Here is a 20,241-nt window from a genome sequence, read left to right as displayed (position 1 = left end):
TTTACGCAAATGCATTGTTTCATTCATGCAAATGCAATTTGGGCTTACTTGTCTTTGCTACATCGAACTAATTTCAAGATGGATTCAGGTGCACAAGGAAGTACACATAACTGAAGCATAGAAGTTGTCTTTCTTTTCCCATCCGAAGTCAAACGGTGATATGAATTTGGGTGCTGATGGTCAGCAAGACGCCACTCTAATACCTAATAATGCGCTCTTAAAATATATGAGGAGAAAGATGTTCTTGTAGGGGCAAAGTTTCATTTTGAGCCCACTGCTTGGAAAACATGAACCAACGAAGTACTCCAATACCTGAAATCTTGGTCAGCGGCATACACAAGGAGTAAATAAATCCTTCAATAGCAACTTTATCATTTGCATTAAATTCTTCGGTTGACCCCAGATGACTCAGAGCATCAAGAGTTTTTGTTTGCCGTCTTATAAATTTTTCAAAAAGATGGTTTCCCTTCTTAGAAAGTGAACCTGTTGTATCACATCCTGATAGAGCATGGAGTCCTAATATTCCTTGAGTTTTTTCTGGTCCTAATGCTGTCATAATGCCTTTAATATCTCTCTTTGAGTTTTCCTATCTTTTAATGCTTCCCCATATGCTGAACGTTTGGGCTTACTTATCTTTGCAATTTTATAGGACGTTATTTCAGTCAGAGACTGAGGTAATGTCGAAAGCGAACGGGATGCTGAAGGTATGGTAAGAGAAAGTGGAATTTGTCTATCCGAGTCTTTTTTTTTTTTTTTTTGTTGATAAAGTACCATTACAATGCTATGCAAAGTACCCTTCCCATAAGATGTGTCTTCAAGGAAATCAATGTTATCTGTAGCACAAAAATCTTGCCTTTTTCAAATCAGGAGGAATATACATCCCGTCACTATCATCCATGCACCTTATTAACCCATTTGCTATCTATGTTTCCAAACGTAGAACTTTGGCATAATCAATCGAAACACCTAGTTTATGTAAAGTATCAATTATATATTTGCTTCAGGTAATAGAGTACATAGTAAGGCCAACACCTACTTGCAAAGGCACATCTCGGGCATGTCGATGAACAGTTTCTTTCGATGCTTGGTGCAAAGACAGTATTTTATACATGAATATGTGTGATGGTCTTTTTGCTTTATTCAGCACGATATTGTCCTGCACCTCAGAAATAGAATTAATTTTGAATTTTCCGTTGCAGCACCATTTAAAAAACTGATCAACTTCGATTGGAACGGCATCAACTATCTGATTCTGTTCAAGAGATCCTGTAAATGTCCATTTCTGGTCAGATGAAACTGTTTTGCGTAACATGTTTGCATCTTCAAAGATAGTTCTCATGTTTTTTCCAATGTCTATAAAATCATCTTCTGCATTAGATAGGGTAATATCTGCAGTTTCCTTTAAAGATACGCGTTGCGACTCATTTACACTTTTTGGATTATTATAAATAAAGCGTCATCAATTTCTTCTTGAATGAGATTTTTAATTTCTTTTTGCGTTCTATTTTTTCCTAAATTTTTATTTGCAATCGACTGATAATTCATTTCAAGATCTGCTATTGTAGTAACATTTCCCTGAACAAGAAAATCATTTAATGCACACAGGAATTCTACGTCTGTTGCTTTATTAGAAATAATGTCTTGTGACTTTGTTACTACATCCGGATCGCATTTTTTTCGGAAAACATTAAATATATGTTTTGCTCAGCAATATTTGTGGTGTAAAATGTTCTTTGCATGAGGGTCTCCTGGATCTGTACAGTCACTGAGTTTAATTTTGAAAGTTTCATTTTTGGAAATTTCAATGGCTTTTTTTAATTGCTGACCTGCAGAATCTGTTTTTATCGCCAGCAATGGTTTTCTTACACCGCCTTTTCCGAGGCAGAAAAACCACTTATTTTTGTCACCAACGACAATTTTGGATCTCGTTGTGTGTAGTCTACAACATTGTCTTCATGAATGGAAGTAGAACAATATAGTTTATTTTTATCCATTTCGTGAAATCTCTTACTTCAGTCCATGCTTGCTTTATGAGTGCACTTCTCTTAGCATCCTGCATGTCTTGCTTTTTTCAAAGATGGAGGCAAAAAAACTTGTAAATGAGTTTCTGGGAGAGAAGACATCCTGAATTTAGCAGTGATAAGTTAAGGAAAAAATAACCGTACTTGAAGATTTACAGACTATTCACCAACGAACTGAGAAACAATACTTTCTCTACGCAGAAGCTTTCTCTTTTACTCTCCCTACAAATTCCTTAAGAGCACCCCCAATGTACGATATTCATATCCGGTCAAAGAGTTTAGGGGGTATACAGGTTATTAGAATTCTGTCAAACGATTATACAGTCAAACCTCGTTAAAACGAATTCAAAGGGACCTTCAAAGTGAATTTGTCTCAACAGTAGCTCGTTTTATCCGAAAAACAAGTGTTAGGTGTGTTAAGTGATTTTCAACAGAAGGACGGGGATCGCAAATGTAGTTCGCTTTAGCAGTAGTTCGTTATTATCGTGTTCGAATTAACGAGGCTCGACTTTACTAATGTTTAGTGATCTTAGCCTGAAAATTAAAAGTATTTTTAACTGCGAAAGTTTACCCGAAGTACTTTTAAAACAGCTAAGTCTGAGAGCCAAAGCGAAAAAAGAAGATTTATCAGAATTTTTTTAAAAATGAGTTAATAAACAAAAAAATTAAATATTTTGTTTTTAATTTATAATCAGAAGATGAATAGAGTATTAATCAAGTGAATTCACCAGAAAATTATCACAAAATACCCAAAAATTAACTCATAATTGTAAAAACTCATTAAAGTCGCCATCTTGGATTGATGACGTCATACAGGCCATCTGACACAAATTCAAGCAAAACACCCGGTGAGGCATAGCTACACAGACCATAAGGAATATATTAAAGTTGGTCTCACAATTTCCTCACGAAATTTCCCACGGAATGTAGTATGCCCCCCTACTATACATTGTTTTTATTATTTTCTTTTACAAAGCCATTGCAATACTAATAAAATGAGCTGTTAAATAAATGATAATGTACAAAATGGGACATATTTTACAATTTATTAAAAAGCATAGTTTTAAAAAGATTGTATGCTTAGTTCATCTGCTGAGATTTGAAAAAATAAAAGAGTGTTAATATGAGTAATCAATTTTCCCACATTCAGTTTATATCAATACATATGATAAAAATTTAAAAATTCCCTGCTTAAAAATCATTGAAAAATCGCAGAAAAAAAACCTACCTTTCTCATAGACTTTTTAATGCTGAATCCATCCAAATAAACTTCGCCAGAAGAAATTGATTCATCACCAGTGATCATCTTAAAAGTAGTGGTTTTTCCAGCTCCATTCAATCCTAGCAAACCAAAGCATTCACCTTTTTGAACACCAAATGTTACTTTATCAACTGCCTTCAAGCTGCCATAACATTTAGTGAGCTGACTGAGGACTAAATGGTGATTGAAAAATAATTCTTCCATGGAACTTGATACAATTTTTACCCTTTCAGTCTTAACATCATCATCTTCTATGAAGTCATTGCTTGAATCAACACCTTCTACAATAGTGTTGACACTAGGCATTATCTTTTTACCCTTAAGTTTGTACCTGAGGTATCGCAGGAAGTTCCACTCACAAAGTATAAGTAAAATTGTGAAAATGATTGCTTGTATTGAAAAAAATACTAACTGCTTTCCAATACCAGCAGCCTCAAACGCTAAATAATTTTCTTGCCAAGGGATGCATTCATCACCACATTTACCTACATAAAGAGAGTGAGAGAATGAGAGAGTGCGAAAAATATACTATATCCAATTGCATTAATTAAATGTAAAACATTAATCAAAAATATTTGCAGTCTTTATTTTCGGTCTCTCTGTACTTTGTCATCCTCACAAAAAATAAGTAATACATTTGAATATGTGTAGTATTTATTTGTCTTCTACCAACAATACCACAAATGTTTGAATACATAGACAAAGGGTTTTAAAATGTACAATATAATTGTGCATGTATTACTCTCGACTAGTTTTGCTGAATTATCAAACCACATTTTTGGCTGATTTATTTAGTCATTTGGGATAAAAAAATTCCATGACTTTTTTAAGACTTCATAAAAATTTTGATGACCTTGTTACACAAAGAGAAATGGTACTATTTAATGTCAAACTTGCCAATTTTTGCAAGTGTGTATTAGCAGAACTTTTACATGAATGCACTACCTCATCGAAGCACTTACTTGACTGAAAAAATATCAGTGCACACTGCAGAAACTTATAAACATATTCTTATTTGTCTTTATCATATAAACTTAATTAAAAATATAGTGAATGCAATATACTGATGTTTAAATGTCTAATAATTATTTAATAAATAGGGTATAATAGTAATGAATGGGACAAAAGTTGAATGATTTATTTACTAAGTTTCCGATAATAAATTTACTTCAAAAAAATATTGCCATTTGGTGTCAACAGTGCTTCTAATGATCCATGTAACTTGACAGTATTTTCATTCAGTGAAGTAACCTCATGTTTGTCAGTAAATTCATTTTTCTAAACCAGATATTACAGCTGGCCACATGGATCAATTTTGTGAGCTGCACGTTGGGCATCAGTTTGACTATTGTTAGAATTCCCCTACTTCTATGTTCTATTGCCTGACTAAAGTCTTCATTTTCTAAAGCCTTCAACAAATTAAGATAAACTCTGACAATTACAATGGTTGAAATAAACTCGGATGCAATTAAATTACACTTTTTGAGTGGGTATGGCAAAGTCAAGAACATGCTAAGCCCACTACTACAGAATATAACATATAAGAAATTCTAAAAATAACGGTGAATTCAAAATCAGGGATGTCCCAGCAGTAAAATCACATTAAAAAAAAAAAGGCGGACGAGTGTTACAGAAGCGGATGCAATAGGATTCCTAAACTCAAATTCGTTTTTGAGATCGTTCAATTTTCGAGTATTAATAGCTTTTACATGCAATACGTTTAAATCACTCAAAATTTTAATTCTCTACTGTTACTTTACTACTGCCCAAGACATTTTCCCATGACTTTAAATAAATTTCCATGACATGTAATGAAAATATTAATTTTTCATGACTTTTCCAGGTCTGAAATCTGTTTATTTTTTCCATGACTTTCCAGGATTTCCATAACCTGTACGAACCCTAACTATTTCAATTCAAAAAAAAAAAAAAAAAAGCAAAAATTTCTGATTTTTTTAATGTGCCATTTGTAACTATCATTTTTTTGTAACCCCTCTTATTAAAAAAGCAAATCTATATAAAAAGTGTGCAACAATTCTCTCTGGGGATTGGAAGGTTTATTAAAACAAACATATTACGATTACCAATACAGTGCCATGGTGTCAAATGTGTTTTATGGCCTATAACACCAGGGTTTCAATACAACTATGTTTTTTGAAAAATGCAAAAATACTAACTCAATTACAAAAATGATGCAAGGCATTTTCACTTTTTTGCTTAAAAAAAAAAAAAAAAAGAAATCCAGATCCGAGAATGGAAGAACCATGGCAACTTAAACTTGATCTTATTATAAATTTTGCCGAAGATATTTAAATTACAATTAAATTCAACAATAGTCAATGGGCATTATGTTTCCCTAATAAATGTATTTTTAGGAGGAGGGAAATTGTACCGTTAAAAAAATGAAACTTATGAACTTATATCCTAATAATAATTGTAATTTAAATTTTTTTTATATTTGATAGGGAAAAAAATAGCTACTACGTATTTATTTCTTTAACAATGTCATGCTGGAGATAAAACTTATTCAGCTACTTAAAAAGATATGTGAATTAAGTCATTAACCTGTAACGTTTTAGAACTTCGTTTAAGTTCTTTTTTTTTTCCAATTTTAGATTTTTTGCTTAGGATCTCGTGATCTCAGTTTAAACCCTGAATTACACAACTATTTCAAAGTTTTCTATCGCATTTAAATTCTTGTTTTTCATTTTTAAATTCACTCTTGAACACATTGAAATTTTTTTGGTAATTCAAATCCAATTTGAACACATAAATTATTGTTTTTTTTCATTGTTCATATGTTTTAAGAATATAAAATACTACTTTTTTAGAAGGTTTAAAAATTCTACATAGATTTTAATTTTCTTTAAATTTTGTAATTAAAAAATAAATAAAAAAGACTTTGCTGCCCTAGGTTTAAGCTATCCAGAAAAGTTGCCTAGTTAGTCCACCTTTAAGTACAATCCTACTTGTCCCTGATGCAAAAGATGGTTAGTATGGTGTTATATAAAGATGGTTAATATAAGAGTAAGAGTGCTCAATTTACTGTTCCATTTTACATTACAGAGCAATGAATAAAAAATATAATGCAAATTGAGTTGAAGAATTTTTTAATAATGGTAGAAAGAACAGAATGACAATATGAGTGAGCAATTTCTAACCTGTGTACACGTCAAATAAATTAGTGTGTGCAACAAAATTCATGTCTTAGAAGTAGCCAGCGCAAAACCAGCACAACAGACATTTTTTCACTAGTCCACTGTACGATGAGGTTTTTGACCACCATTCTGAGCAGCTTCTATAAGCATTTTTTTCCCACAGTTCAGATATTAAAATCCATACTACAAGTTGTCTTGTGATCCAAGAGTGAAATAAATGCTATTGCACTTATTATTGCATTTAATGTCCTTTCTGCTCAGTGCCTTACTTGCCGTAACCATTTTTGAGATTTTCACAGTAATTAATTGCTATTTGAATCACCAAGTTCTAGGGGTTTTCTTTTTAAATAACACCATTTTTTCTAAGACAATTACCACTTTGAAAGCAGTATTTGAACTTTCATCACAACAAATCTTAATTTTTATAAAGAATAACAGATTTTTTTTTGCCCTGTAGTGCATTTTGATAGTTTTTCCTTTGCCTTGAATCAAGACACATTTATTACCATTAAACTTTACCAGCATGCTATTTTTTATCTCTTGATCTCGTCTTTCAAAAAAGCACTGGTTTTGGATATTGCATTAATGATAACATATTTCTAACTTGGAATTTAAAACATTTATTGCAAGTTCTAAAAGTAATCATTATTTTAACCATATGTTTAGGCTTTATCAATCTTTAACAAGTGTAATGTAGTGTAATCAGGGTTGGCAGGTTTCTGCCGAGGCGGTAAAAACCACTGGTAGAAACCGGTTAAAACCGGCATGGCAAAAACCCCTTTTTGCCATATTTATGGCAGAAACTGGCAGAAACTCAAAAAATGACATAAATGCAATTCCTGACATACAATAGAAAATGTATAAGAAAAATAATTGAATATTAACCCAAATACAATTTTTTTACAACACTATCACCATTCAAAATCAAATTTTTACATTGTTTTCACACTGCTGCAGCCTGTAACAAAATTAAAGTTTTGACGCTGTTTCTAAATCTAAACGATTTCTCAATTTGTTGTGCACAAAGGAGAAATTTGAGAAGATTCTTTCAATCCCAGCAGAAATAACTGGCATTATCATCAAAGAACAAGCAAGATTCACAAAACTTTCATCTATAGCACATTTTTTTTCAAACTGGACCACCATGCAGTAGCTGGAGTAGTTGTTACAACTTGATTGGAAAAATAGGTTTTGGAAAAGGGGCTGATTTGTTTTGTAAAGCTATGGTATAAGTTACATAATCAGGGTTAATATTTGTGAGTAAAGTTCGGGCACTTTCTTCTTGATTACATGATAAATTTACTCCCAAATACTTTGGATGGAGCATATAGGCGAGTAAATAATTATCAGTAACTGCTTGATTAAGCTCTTTGAGAATAGCTTTATTCAGTTATATTAAGTGTAAAATGACAAGTTCCTGAATTTTAGAGTTTAATGAAATAACACAAATCTGTATTTATTTAAATATTTGATATATTACTTTATATTAAATGCAAACAAAATAATTATAAACAACAAACTGAAAAATTTGTTACTTACAACATTACAAGGATAAAATTTCTAACACATAGCAATTTCAACGATGATAAATTTTACTTTGCTTTGGAAATGTCAGTCTTGTTATTTAACATATTTTTACACTAATTATAAAATAACTATTATATTAAGTTTTTGCAATGACAAAATGTAGTTATTTTTTTTATTTTACTTAATTGCCTGTCATTAAGTAATTACTAGAGCTATTAAAAACGTTTCCTAGTTTTTGCCAGTTTCTGCCGGTTTTTACCGGTTATAACCAGTTTCTGCCACTGGCAGGGCAAAAACCAGTTTCTGGCGGCAAAAAGCCAACCGTGAGTGTAATATAATAAATTTTATAATTTGAACTTACCTTTACAACATGGCTTTATTATATCCAATATTGGATCCATTTTACAAAATGCTTTGATATAATTCTTGTTGCAAAACTTGTTAAATTGGCGATTTTGATACAGATTGCTTACAGCTCGTCCTAAACTGAAGTTTGGTATTAATATTGAGAATATATAATCCAGAGGTTGTGCAACATACGTAACCCCAAGATCAGGAATTTCCAAGATAGTTACCGTCAGCAAACAGGCAATTCCTAGAAGGGAAACATAGTTAATGATTACTTCATACTCAAACAATAAAAACACTCACATACATGTAAATAAATTATTATCCAACAATTTTATCAGAAGTATAATTAAAAACAAAATGATACTTGCCAGTCAAAATGTTAAAAAGACTAAGTCGAACATAAGCAGTAGAGGGAGAAAGAAATAGAAATGTGCAACAGTACACAAAGGGCAATGCTGAAAAACCATGTATGAAGAACAACAAAAATAAACGACCTATTGGGGAAAATAAATTAACAATTTGTTACACATTCATCACAAAATTAAAAGTACCGATTTTTACAGCATAAATTTCAATTTTAAAAGCATAAAAAGTTTTTGAGCAATAATATTTTTTACTAATAGGCAAGTAAAATTATTTCTCAATGGACACAATTCATCTAAGGAAGCTCAAATATTTAAATGAGCCATTGAGAGCAAAACAATTTTTTTAAATAATTTATGTTTACTCCATCAAAAATAAGTTTTAATCTCATTCTACTTCATGTGAAAGTGGTGCAAGTCCAGATTTGATCATTTGCTAATAGACAGTTGTTGTAAAATGGAACAGTAGGACTGCTATGTGCAAAAGTGGCTGTTAACCCCTTCAACTACTCAAAATCTTGCTTTACTGACTTAGACCACTTTTGCTCTCAACTGCTATATAAATAAATAAAAAGAAACGAATAAATAAATATAAAAAATAAAAACAGAAACAAAATTTAGTTGCAAAAAAAAAAAAAAAAACATTTAACCAAACATTCTTTGTGTATGAGCACAAGTTCACCTATAAGAAAAACTAAAAACACAGAAAATATAAATACAATAAAACCTCAGAACTAAAAAATGTTATTAATATTTTATAAAGGTACTTCAGTTCAAATATAGTATCTGTATTACAGAATCTTTAATTTTATTTTATCAATATTTAAGTACCTTTATTAAACATATATTTTCATAATATAAGTTGACTTCATTACAATATGAATATTTTTTAATGAGATTTATGCTTTATGAATTTTTAGAAAAGTATATCGTTGAGGATACAAATGTAACATACTTGGGGTCCCAACAGATTGATTTAATAACAGACAGACATGACACAGAAAATTACTTCATTTTACTATACTAACCTAATTCAGTTGGGGAACTTAATCCTTCAGTAGAAAAGCAAAAGAAGATAAAAAGTAGAATGCAGCAAGGTATTAGGTAATTCAAGAAATCCCAAATGAAGGATGCAAGCCAATATGAAAACAAATTAACTCCACTGACTCTTTGCAAGTGCTTGGAATTTGACGATCGCTCTTTAATGATGAACACTGCAAAACTAGCAATTAAAAAGGACATTCCAAACATAATGTCTTGAGCAATTTGATAAGATTCAGTTGTTTGAGTTTGCTGCTGCTTTCCCTGAAGAAAAACAAAATAAATATGTAAATATACATTTAACACAATCAAGTATTTAAACAAAGCAATGAGGATACAGAAGCTTGGTTGTCATGGATTTATGTTGAATGGGATTAGGTTAAAACTGGGCTTAAAATTAGTTAAAAATTTTGGATGGATTGGATTCTTTGAGAATGAGTGAGTAGTATATGGTCAGAATGCAAGCTTGTTGCACTGAATGTGATAGTGGCACAGATAAATACCAGGTCAAATATTATTATCTGGCCTAAACATGGAAGCTGAGAACTGCATCAGTCTGGAAAAATAGTATAAGATGTCAATTTTCTTAAAATTATTCCATTTAGTTCATCACTTTTCACTAGATAAAATGAAAAGTGATTTTATTTCTTTTTTTTCTGAGAGATGATAGAAATTATGTACATTTGATGTTAGAGCTTATTTATTATAAATTTACTTACTAGAAGTTAAAAATATTTTTAAATAAAGTATTTGTAAAGACATTTGATTGTAAACATCGAAAAGGGAAAATAACTTGTTTCTCTTCCTCCATCACCATTGTGTCCCCTCTAACATGTGAGAAATCTTCACTTTAAGACTTAAGTTTAAAATATGAAACCAATGTTGGAGTAAAAGCGAACTATCACTTCGACAACTTCTGTGTGGGTGACAATTTTTTAAAACAGAATATGATTAATGTGAAAGGATAGCAAGTAAGTTAATAAAAATTCATTTTAACTTCAAATTCATTCTCCAAAACTGTCAGGTATCTCATTTCAATAAATTTTGAATATTTATATATTTTGAACTCAAGAATTTCAGTTTTCAAATACGTAAATAGAACCAAAGAGAAGAAACAAACAATACAAATGAATCACAACAAAAAATTACCCCCCAAAAAAAGTTTTCTATTTGAGTTGGTGAAAAAAAAAAAAATCAAATAATGTAAAAACATGATTTTGTGAGATACCGGGCTGTTGTGCCGTGATCTGAGTGCTGTTGCCCTAAACTTCCACCACATCTGCAGAGGTCATCTTCAGTGTTTATGTGGTCGAAGCTTCCAGGGAAGCGACTTCCTAGCAACTGATGCAGATTTCAAATTGTTGTCAATATTTATGTGGGAAGAACTAGCTCTTCCTTCGCTTTGGGCCAGGATTGGCTGATGAACGTTCATCCTTGTTTCTGGTATCAGACGTTCATCTATGTTTCTGGAACCAAAAACAAGGACGAACGTTCAGCAGCCAATCTTGGCCCAAATCCAAGCAAAAGCTAGCTCTTCCCACATAAATATTGACAACACTTTGAAATCTGTATCAGTTGCTAGGAAGTCGCTTCCTGGAAGCTTCGACCACATAAACACTGAAGATGACCGCCGCAGATGTGGTCGAAACGTTTGGGGTAACAACACTTGTCACAACAGACCATGTCACAACAGCCCCGAACCTCACATCATTGACACCGCCCCGAACCTCACAACATCATTGACACCGCCCGTTTTAGCCTTCATTCTTACAATGTCAAACCGATTTCTGTATATTTTAAAAAGACTTGATTATCATCAAAGATAAAAAAAATTATGTATTTTTTTTTCTGAAGAAAAAAAATTCCCAAGGAAATTATGCCTTTTCCTTTTAGTTATTGCAAAAATAAAAAAAAATAACAACTTTTATAAAGTTTTGAAAATAATGATTCATAATCTAAAAGTACATATCTAATTACCTTTTCTGCCAGTGTTCGAGGCAAAGGGTGATTGCTTACAGAAAATGTAAAATTATCTTTGGTTAAATATTTCAAGATAACATTGTCCACTTGCAATAAAGATATTGCAGCAGAATGGTAAGCTTGATTGTTGAATAATGAAGTGATTTTCCGAGTGCCTTTTTTATTTTCAAACATAGCTCCAACCATATTATGCATGTTATACTTCCCAATATCTCTTATTGCTTCATTTATAAGATATTCAGTAATATTAACTTTCTCAGCATCTAATTTAACTGGGTTATCCAAAGAATTGAACAAAGTTGCATAAATTTTTCCGAGCTGAATGGTTTCATTGACTTTCTGGTCTACGACATAGGGAGCTGTGGTACCGTGGAAAGATTCAGTGCTCAGTAGAAGAAGGGGTGAATCTTGGGGTTTTGGCAGTGTTTTCAACATAATAAGAGTCAGGATGAGGAAAAACGGTGGTAAAATAAGCTGTGATAAAGTCAGCAGAATATTTCTGTAAGAATGCAAAATTCTTTTTTCAAGAAGAGCGTACAATTGAGTAACAAACAAGTGGAATCCAATATTTCTTTCTTCAGAAGTTCCATCTGTACTTGCAAGGTCTATAGTTGTACCTGTAAAAATATGACTACAAATTTAGGATATAATGCAACAAATGATAGTATACATTTTAAAAACTAAACAGAAGCAAAAATAAAAGTTAAGCTGCTGAAAATCAAAGAATTGTTACAACAATATTACTTTGTATATGGCAGTTTCTACTTTTAATACCTTTATATGAGAGTCGAAATTCATTAAAGCAAACTCAAAGGGACCTTTAAAATTAATTCGTCATTATCATGGTTTGTCTTATTTGAAAAACAACTTTGCAAAGTTGAAAAACGTTATTTTCAAATTCAGTTGGATAGCGATCGCAAATGTAGTTTGTTTTAGCAGCAACCCATTTTAAGCCTTTTGAATAAACAAGGTTCGAATGCAAATGATTAGATGGGCATTGGCAGATCTCAATAAAATTATGATATCAAGTAGAAAAATCTGGTTGTTAGGCTGTTAAATAAAAGTTTGGACTACAAAGATCAAAATAAAAGTAAGTAGAATAAAATGCAGGCAAATTAAATGGCCTTGAACGGTTAAAAGAAGAGAACTTATCAGCTAAAATGTCATTCAACTCAATGTAACCCTTTGAATTAAAGAAATTTTATAAACTGATTTAACTGAACATTAAACACTGCTATTATATACAATCTATGTTGATTAATACCTAGTAAGTTGATTTTTTTTTCTGTTCAATAAAATGCTTGCATTGCAATAATATAAAGAGTAAAAAACTGCCAAATGAAGACAGTTTGTTCTTTTTTCTCTGGCTTCATATTAGAAAAGAATGAAGTTGAAAGAATTCCTTAAGGTATAAGTTTTGAACCTCTTCATTTCCTGGTTGCCCACTTTGTTTCTATTCAACTTTCTACGTGAACACAGAAGCATCTATGATAATTCTGCTTCTAAATACAGTTGGCTCTTTGTTTCACGACGCTCTACTTAAGGATTTTCTCTATTTGAAGGAGGCTTTTCACTGTCCCGGATGCTCCACTGTAGTTTTAAAAACATTCTATTTAAGGACACATTGTACTTAAGGACCATTTTTTGTGGTCCCTTAAATGTTGTTAAACAGAGAGCCAACTGTATTTTTATTGGTAGACAAAAATTCTTTAAATGAAGTTTTAAGACCTGCAGAAGTCAATGAGTTTTCAGACTAAATACACACTAATGTTTTCATCATCACAGAAGGTTATGTTTCAAGCACATTGTAATAATTTTTGAAAACAGCTTTTGGGGTCACTTTAGCATAGTAAAAGCAGTCAAAACATACCCGAATCAAAATTTAGGATAGGTCTTTTACCGGATATAGAAGAACTATTTTCTTGTAACTTTGAAATAGCTGTATGTAATAAATCTGGAAATATGTGAAAACAACTACTTAGCACACATACAGTGATGTTTACATGCAAACTTGATTAAACTTTTAATTCAATTATTTAAATTATATCGCTACTAATTGCTCATTTGCAGAAAGAAAGCAAAAGTGATAAGTACAAATAGGAGAGCTTCTGCAGAACATGGTTATTGGTGGTTGGTTTTTATAACATACCTACAAGAAGAACTGTTGACACTTTCCTATACGCAGATCTTTAGTTCATGGTCTTCATAAAATCTTTAGTTTTATGGCAAAACCCAAAAAATATGAAAACCATTTCATTTTTAAGACATAAGAGATTAGGAGGGGGTACTCTAAAAAGGGTTGTCTTTTTTTTTTAAAGAAAAAAGGGACATGCTGAAAGATTTGAAATATTATTTTATTTAAGTTTGATATTTTTCCATATACAATCTAATCATATTGTGCAAATGTTACCTATTAAAAAAATTCTCACATCTTACATCTTTAAAAGAGCAATTTTTTAATGACTATATATATCTTAATATATAAATTTCTTCTATGCGGACGGATGCACCGATTTTGATCAAATTTTTTGTGTGTAATTAAGTTGTGTCAAGCATGGTTTATATATATAAGCGCGATGGATCGAATTGGAAACTTTTTGCTAATTAATTAATTAATTTAAACATTGGATGGTTATATCTCACAAATGATTAACATTTATTTTAATCTATTGTTGAGCTAGAACTGAAATAAATATTTAACCCGTTGCCAAAGGAAAATAAGAAAGCCAGTTCTGCTTTTTTTAATGAAATTTCCTACTGTGATATGTCAATTAAGAATAGATAAAATGTAGAGAGAGAGAGAGAGTGAAGCCTTCATTTCTTGAAATTAACCATTTCAGGTCCCATGATATATTTTAAAGTAAAGTACTGGATATTTCACGCAAAACGTGTGTTCTGTCGTGGTAGTTGAACCACGTGACCGGATCGGTGCTTTAGGTTTTCCTAACCAAATGATCAGAAAGTACCGTACCTAGCAATATTTGTTTCTCGGCTGAAATCCATTTGAGTTTTGGCACCAATGTCAAGAATACTTTAAAGATTATCAAACTAATCAGTAAGTTATTAAAGGAAAAGATGATGGAATTAAAAGATGAAACAAATTTTATTTTCGTCCAGATAAATTACAACAGGTTAGTTCTGTACACAAAAGATCATTGCAGTGGAAGATCTTTATCTTTGGTGGAAAGAACAAATTAGGCAATATATAAAGTTATAAAAGTTTTCGTTCAAAAAATCGGACTGCTAATCGGTCGGAGTTGGCTTTGCTCACTGATCGGCTGGATTACAGTAAAGTTTTGGCTTGGTGACTTTGGCTATAAACAATAGAGTTGAGTGATTATTTGTTTACATTTCAAAGCTACTGTTAATGTAATTTACTGTATTTTTTGTTCATTTGGTGAAATATTTCCAATTGCAAAGAATTATTTTTTTGTTTTTAAAGTTTTTAGTAGTTTTAGTTGAAGAGTTTTTTTTTACATCGGGAGGGGGGGGGGAGTGATTTTGGCTTATTCAGAGAACTGTTTTTACCTTTAACTTTTTTTTAAACAAAATCCTTTCGATTGTTTTATTATTTTTCATATGGGGGATGTTGCAGCGGGATTTCACGTTTGTCCTAGATGGATAATTAGTTTTTTACACTTAATATCTGAGGACGCTTTTTATCCTTTGAATATGGCTGAAGGAACAAACCATCAAATACGGAAGAAAAAATAGTTAATAAAACAACTGCTCGGCAGGCATTAGTTAAATCAAGTTGTAACAAATATACGCATTCTGACACCAAGCAGCTTAAAACATTTTCTTTTTACATATTTTTTTTCAACAAAGTGGTTCAAACACTTGGTAGTTTATCGAAATTTTTTAACTTTTCAATTTACAAAGTTTGAACAGAACAACACCTGTTGGGTCTTCTAATATGTGTGTGTGTGTATATATATATATATATATATATATATATTGTATCTCGGAAACAGCTCTAATGATTTGGATTTAATTGTAGTTTTGCATTCTAAGTTCATCTACATTAGTATTTCTTCTGTAAAAACGTGATGTTTTACAAAGAACAGTTTTTTAATATAAAGTCTTATTAAGTTAAGCCTTGGAAAAAACTGAATTGACACATAAGACAGACAATTTGCAACCATAACAATGAGAATTCGTCTCTTCTCGCTTTTAATTTTAAACTTGTTTAGGGTTGCCAGGCTTGGCTGATATTAGCCACTTTATTCAATCACACTTAATAGCCACTAATTTCAATCACACTTGGCTAAAACCAAATTCAAAAGCATTACATAAGTTTTTTTTTATCAGCGAAATCTTTGCTTAACAATCTTATTTTATTTTATTTATTTTCTTTTTTACACTTTAAATAGTTTATATGTTTTTTAAATCATACATCTAAATTGTATTTAAAAAAAAAAAACATGTCTTGAGATTGTTTATATTTTGTTAAGACTGTTGTTGTTATAATTTGCTAGAGTGGTTTGTGGATCATCAGTTTTTATGGATAGCATGCTGTACGTAGCATTTTCTGGCGTAAAGTGACCAACTACACTAAAAGTACTTATTCCAAATGAAAATCTCGATTGGGATAAAATCGTGAATCACAGCATAGTATGGAAGGAAGTATTGGATTAAAAACCAATTTCACCATAGTAAAATTGGCTCCAAGTTCAAAATCTTTTAATTAATGACAGGAAAATTGCATAGTGGAAACAAAAATTTAACAGATAGTTTAAAGCAAAATGTTGATTTAATTACATTCAGAATCTTCTTTGTTTGGTACTTTATAAGAAGGTTGCGGCAAATTTTAAATCCTAGCAATTTTTTCATATTTATTGTCACCAAGTTTGGTTTTAGAAACTAATTTTTCGGCAATACCATGCGTTAAATATTTGTACGCAACCTTCCAGAGCTTGCCTATGTGGGGAAGAGGAGGCCTATATTCAGTAGTAGGCTTCTTATAGCTGAAATGATTGTAATGCTGATGAAATGTTTACATGTATACCTCTCGTTTCTCGGAAGCATATCCAACGAGTGGCAAGAACCTTAATATTTTGTTAACGTGATGCTTTTCAAGTACACAGTAAACCCTCGTTTTACGTGGGGGTAACGTTCCTCGGAAATGCCGCGTTAATCAAAACGGTATAAATTAAGACTTAATATTAGTGTTAAAACAGGGGTTAGGTTCCATAAATAGAAAAAATACTTCAATCGAGTGATGACTAATTGTATAATAAGTTTAATGTGAACTTATATCGATAGCTATACACAAATGCATAAAGAAAACGCGAATTAATTCAGTGTTTATGAAACGGAGCTGGCTACAATATTCTTTTGGCAGTCAAGAATTTTTCTCTTTAATTCTTTGCAGAGCATTAACGCATCCATGATCATTTCTATGATCGAATCTTCTTTCACTAACAAATCAGAAAGATCATTTCTATTGTCAAGGAATGGCTCAAAATTTTTATTGTTAACGTTTTTGGGTCTGTGTCATCGATGTCGGTATCCTTGTTGCTTTTGTCCTCTTTTGTCACTCCTAAAAGCTTTTCTTCCAGTGAGTTCTGACTGTGTGAGTTCAATAACTTCACTTCTGGTAAGAGCTCTGTAAACAATCGCATAAAATGCCTCCAGTGGCTCAAGCTTGATTATTAACGCCGAAATGCAGTTTATTATGTGTAATATGTGTAATCTGAAATCTTTAGGAGTTCGGATTTTGAAAGAGGGAAAAACTTTATCTGTTTGCATTGCCACATTTGCATAAAACCGAAACTTATCCGGGTAAAATAAAATAAAGGTGTCAAATCTTAAACCGTGTAGAATCAAAACCGCATAAAAGAAAACCTGCATAAAACAATGGTCTACTCTACTTGAAAAAGTATCGAACCTTAGATAAACACGAGTTGACAAAAAATAATTCTTTTAAAGCCAAGCTAGGCTTGGTTGTCCAGGTACTGGCAACCTTAAATGAGAACACATAGAAAAACCAACAAAGTTAGCAAAGATAGTAATGCAATATTGGAACATGAAAGTCTTGAAACTATGAATAAAACAAAATACTACAGAAGACAGTAGAGGCACAAGTTAGGTTATTTCTTTTCAGGTAATTGAGGGAGTTAAAGAGTACCTATCTGTTATATCAATAATTAGAGCAAATTAAATGTTTGAATTTTTTATATGATTTTTTATTGAAAATGTTATACCATTTTACATTATTGTATCTAAATAATTTTATGTAAATTATATCGCATCTATACAATTTAATAATTATATGTATAACGTCTCTTACATAATTGCATGATGAGCTGAATTGTATGAGAATGTACATGAGAATTGCAATTTGGATAACTATGATTAAAAGAAAGTATTTCTTGGTAATTTAAGTTTTTGAAAACATATTTACAGTAGTATTTAATAGATAATGAATAAATACCTTTGTGCTTGAAAATTAAATAAAAAGACTAACTTTTAACACTAATACTTTACCACATTTAAGTATGTAAATAATACAATTAAAAACAAAATGTGCAAATTGACAAAACACTTAACTCTACATTTGTAATACAATAGAACCTCAATATACCACAGAACTGGTTATACTGCAGGTGCTATCTCCGATATTTTTAGAAAACAAAGTCCTATTTTCTTTCATCTTCAAACTCTCTGTAGTCTCGAAGATCCATCTTTTGTGCATAAAACCTACTTCTTCACCCCAATCCCTTCTAAGTTCTTGATGCTCTAATAATACACTAGATGTCCTCAAGTAAGAGTTAAAAGCATATTAAGCTAATAGTTACTGTTATTTTTTGCCTGTACACTTTTGTTTTAAGACACTTTACTTAAATTCTGCATGCAATAACTGGGACCTAATTTCAGTCAAGTTTGACAGGGTATTCAGATTAAGGTCTAATAGTACTGTGCTGTGTTTTATTACAGTCATTTACATTTGGGAAAAAAATAAGCATCACTATAATACAGTTGAGCTGTAACACAGATGTAAAATATGTCCTCCAATTTCCGCGATATAATGGGGTTCCACTGCATTATAACTCGCAATATTTTCAATGAATTGTTACCTAGAGAAGCTAATTGTACCCAATTACCAGAAATATTATCATTGTATTCAGAATTAAAAACACCACTGTCAGAAGGGGAAAAAGATTCATTCTGAAATGATCCTTTATTGATGTCCAATGTTGAACCAGAGCGAGCACATTCAGCTTCATTTCCGACCCTTGAAAAGAAAAATAGCATAAGATATTGAAATTAAAACTTTCTGATAATTAATTGCTAACTAAACAAGATTTTAGAGAAAAAGTCACATAATTAAGGCAAGTATGCTATGAGATAGAAAAAAAAAAGATTGTCATTTGAAAAAAAAGGTAAAATTTCTCAAACTATACACTAAAAAAAGATTTCGTAAACTTTTTCATGCATCAAACTCCTCGGAGAATTTTACTTAAGCCATAAACGCCCTTAGCAAAATCATACAAAATCTCTTAAGGAAAATCTTTTTTTACTTTGCTAATATAGCCGAATAAAACTTTACAGCCAGCTTTTATTTAACTATGTTAAAAATGTCAGAAACATTAACTGTAATACTAAGCTGTAAGTTACTGCTTTTTACTGTTGGTATATGCTCATTCTAACAGTAATATGCAGGGTATCCCGTAAATATTGGGACAAACTTTAAGGGCAGGTAGGGGATATAACAAGGATTCAGATTTGCATAGCAACCGGTGGTCCAAAATGCTAGGTGGCGTTGTTCACAGTAGCATATAAGGAAGCAGAACTGCAATCAGGGTTGCCACAGAAGTTCAAGAATGAAATTCCCTGACATTTCCAGGTTTTCCAGGTGGTTTTGAGAAAAATTCCAGGTTATCAATCTCCACCTTCATCTTGCAACGTTAATATATACATCTCAAATTTTGATAAAATTTACCTCATTTTCAAACATTACAAACAATGGCTACCAAATTTAATTTATTCAAGCTGAAATAATCAAAAATATGTACTAAGGGTGGTTCAATTTTTTTTTTCTCTTTCGGCTCGAGTCCAAGACACCCCTTATTTTTTTTAGACTTACTAATAGTATTGTGCTGTAAAAGTTTTAGCTTCTTGCTCAAATTTTAGGAGGGTGCTCAATGACCCCTCCATTTAACATTAGCTCTAGCATAGAAAAAGTCAAATTTAGAAACATTTAATTTCCCCAGCTGTTTTTTTTTAATGAAAGTAATTATTTTATTGCAATGAATATGCATATAACTCGTGTAGATTATAGTATGTAACATTGTTTATTCAGTTCAATGAATTTTTTTAACCCCCTCCTCATACTTATGAAGTTTGAGGGAGGGGGTCGAGCACCCTCTTTCAGTTGGAATAGGAAGTTAAAATTCCTCCAGTATTTTACTATCCACAAGTCTAAAAACATTGAGTGGTGTCCTGTTTTCTAGGAGAAACCTTTTTTTAAAGTGTATTTTTGAACTTCCCCGAATGTACTAACACAAGTGAAGCAAATCACTGTAATAAACAATTTA

At 31.4% G+C, this 20,241-nt stretch overlaps 1 protein-coding gene across 1 annotated transcript in view; it reads right to left on the bottom strand.

Moving 5' to 3' along the window:
• The window catches only part of LOC129226830 (phospholipid-transporting ATPase ABCA3-like), a 65,519-nt gene that overhangs the window by 8,468 nt on the left and 36,810 nt on the right, over positions 1 to 20,241 (bottom strand). The window contains 6 exon segments of the mRNA XM_054861460.1: positions 3,250 to 3,767; positions 8,329 to 8,562; positions 8,687 to 8,812; positions 9,709 to 9,985; positions 11,699 to 12,318; positions 18,781 to 18,938. Coding sequence (XP_054717435.1) covers positions 3,250 to 3,767; positions 8,329 to 8,562; positions 8,687 to 8,812; positions 9,709 to 9,985; positions 11,699 to 12,318; positions 18,781 to 18,938 — 1,933 coding nt within the window.

The sequence above is a fragment of the Uloborus diversus genome, chromosome 7 (genome assembly GCF_026930045.1).
Source record: "Uloborus diversus isolate 005 chromosome 7, Udiv.v.3.1, whole genome shotgun sequence".
Taxonomy (NCBI): domain Eukaryota; kingdom Metazoa; phylum Arthropoda; class Arachnida; order Araneae; family Uloboridae; genus Uloborus; species Uloborus diversus.
The sequence above is the reverse complement of the archived record's forward strand: the minus strand, read 5'-3'. Positions and strand labels throughout refer to the sequence as shown.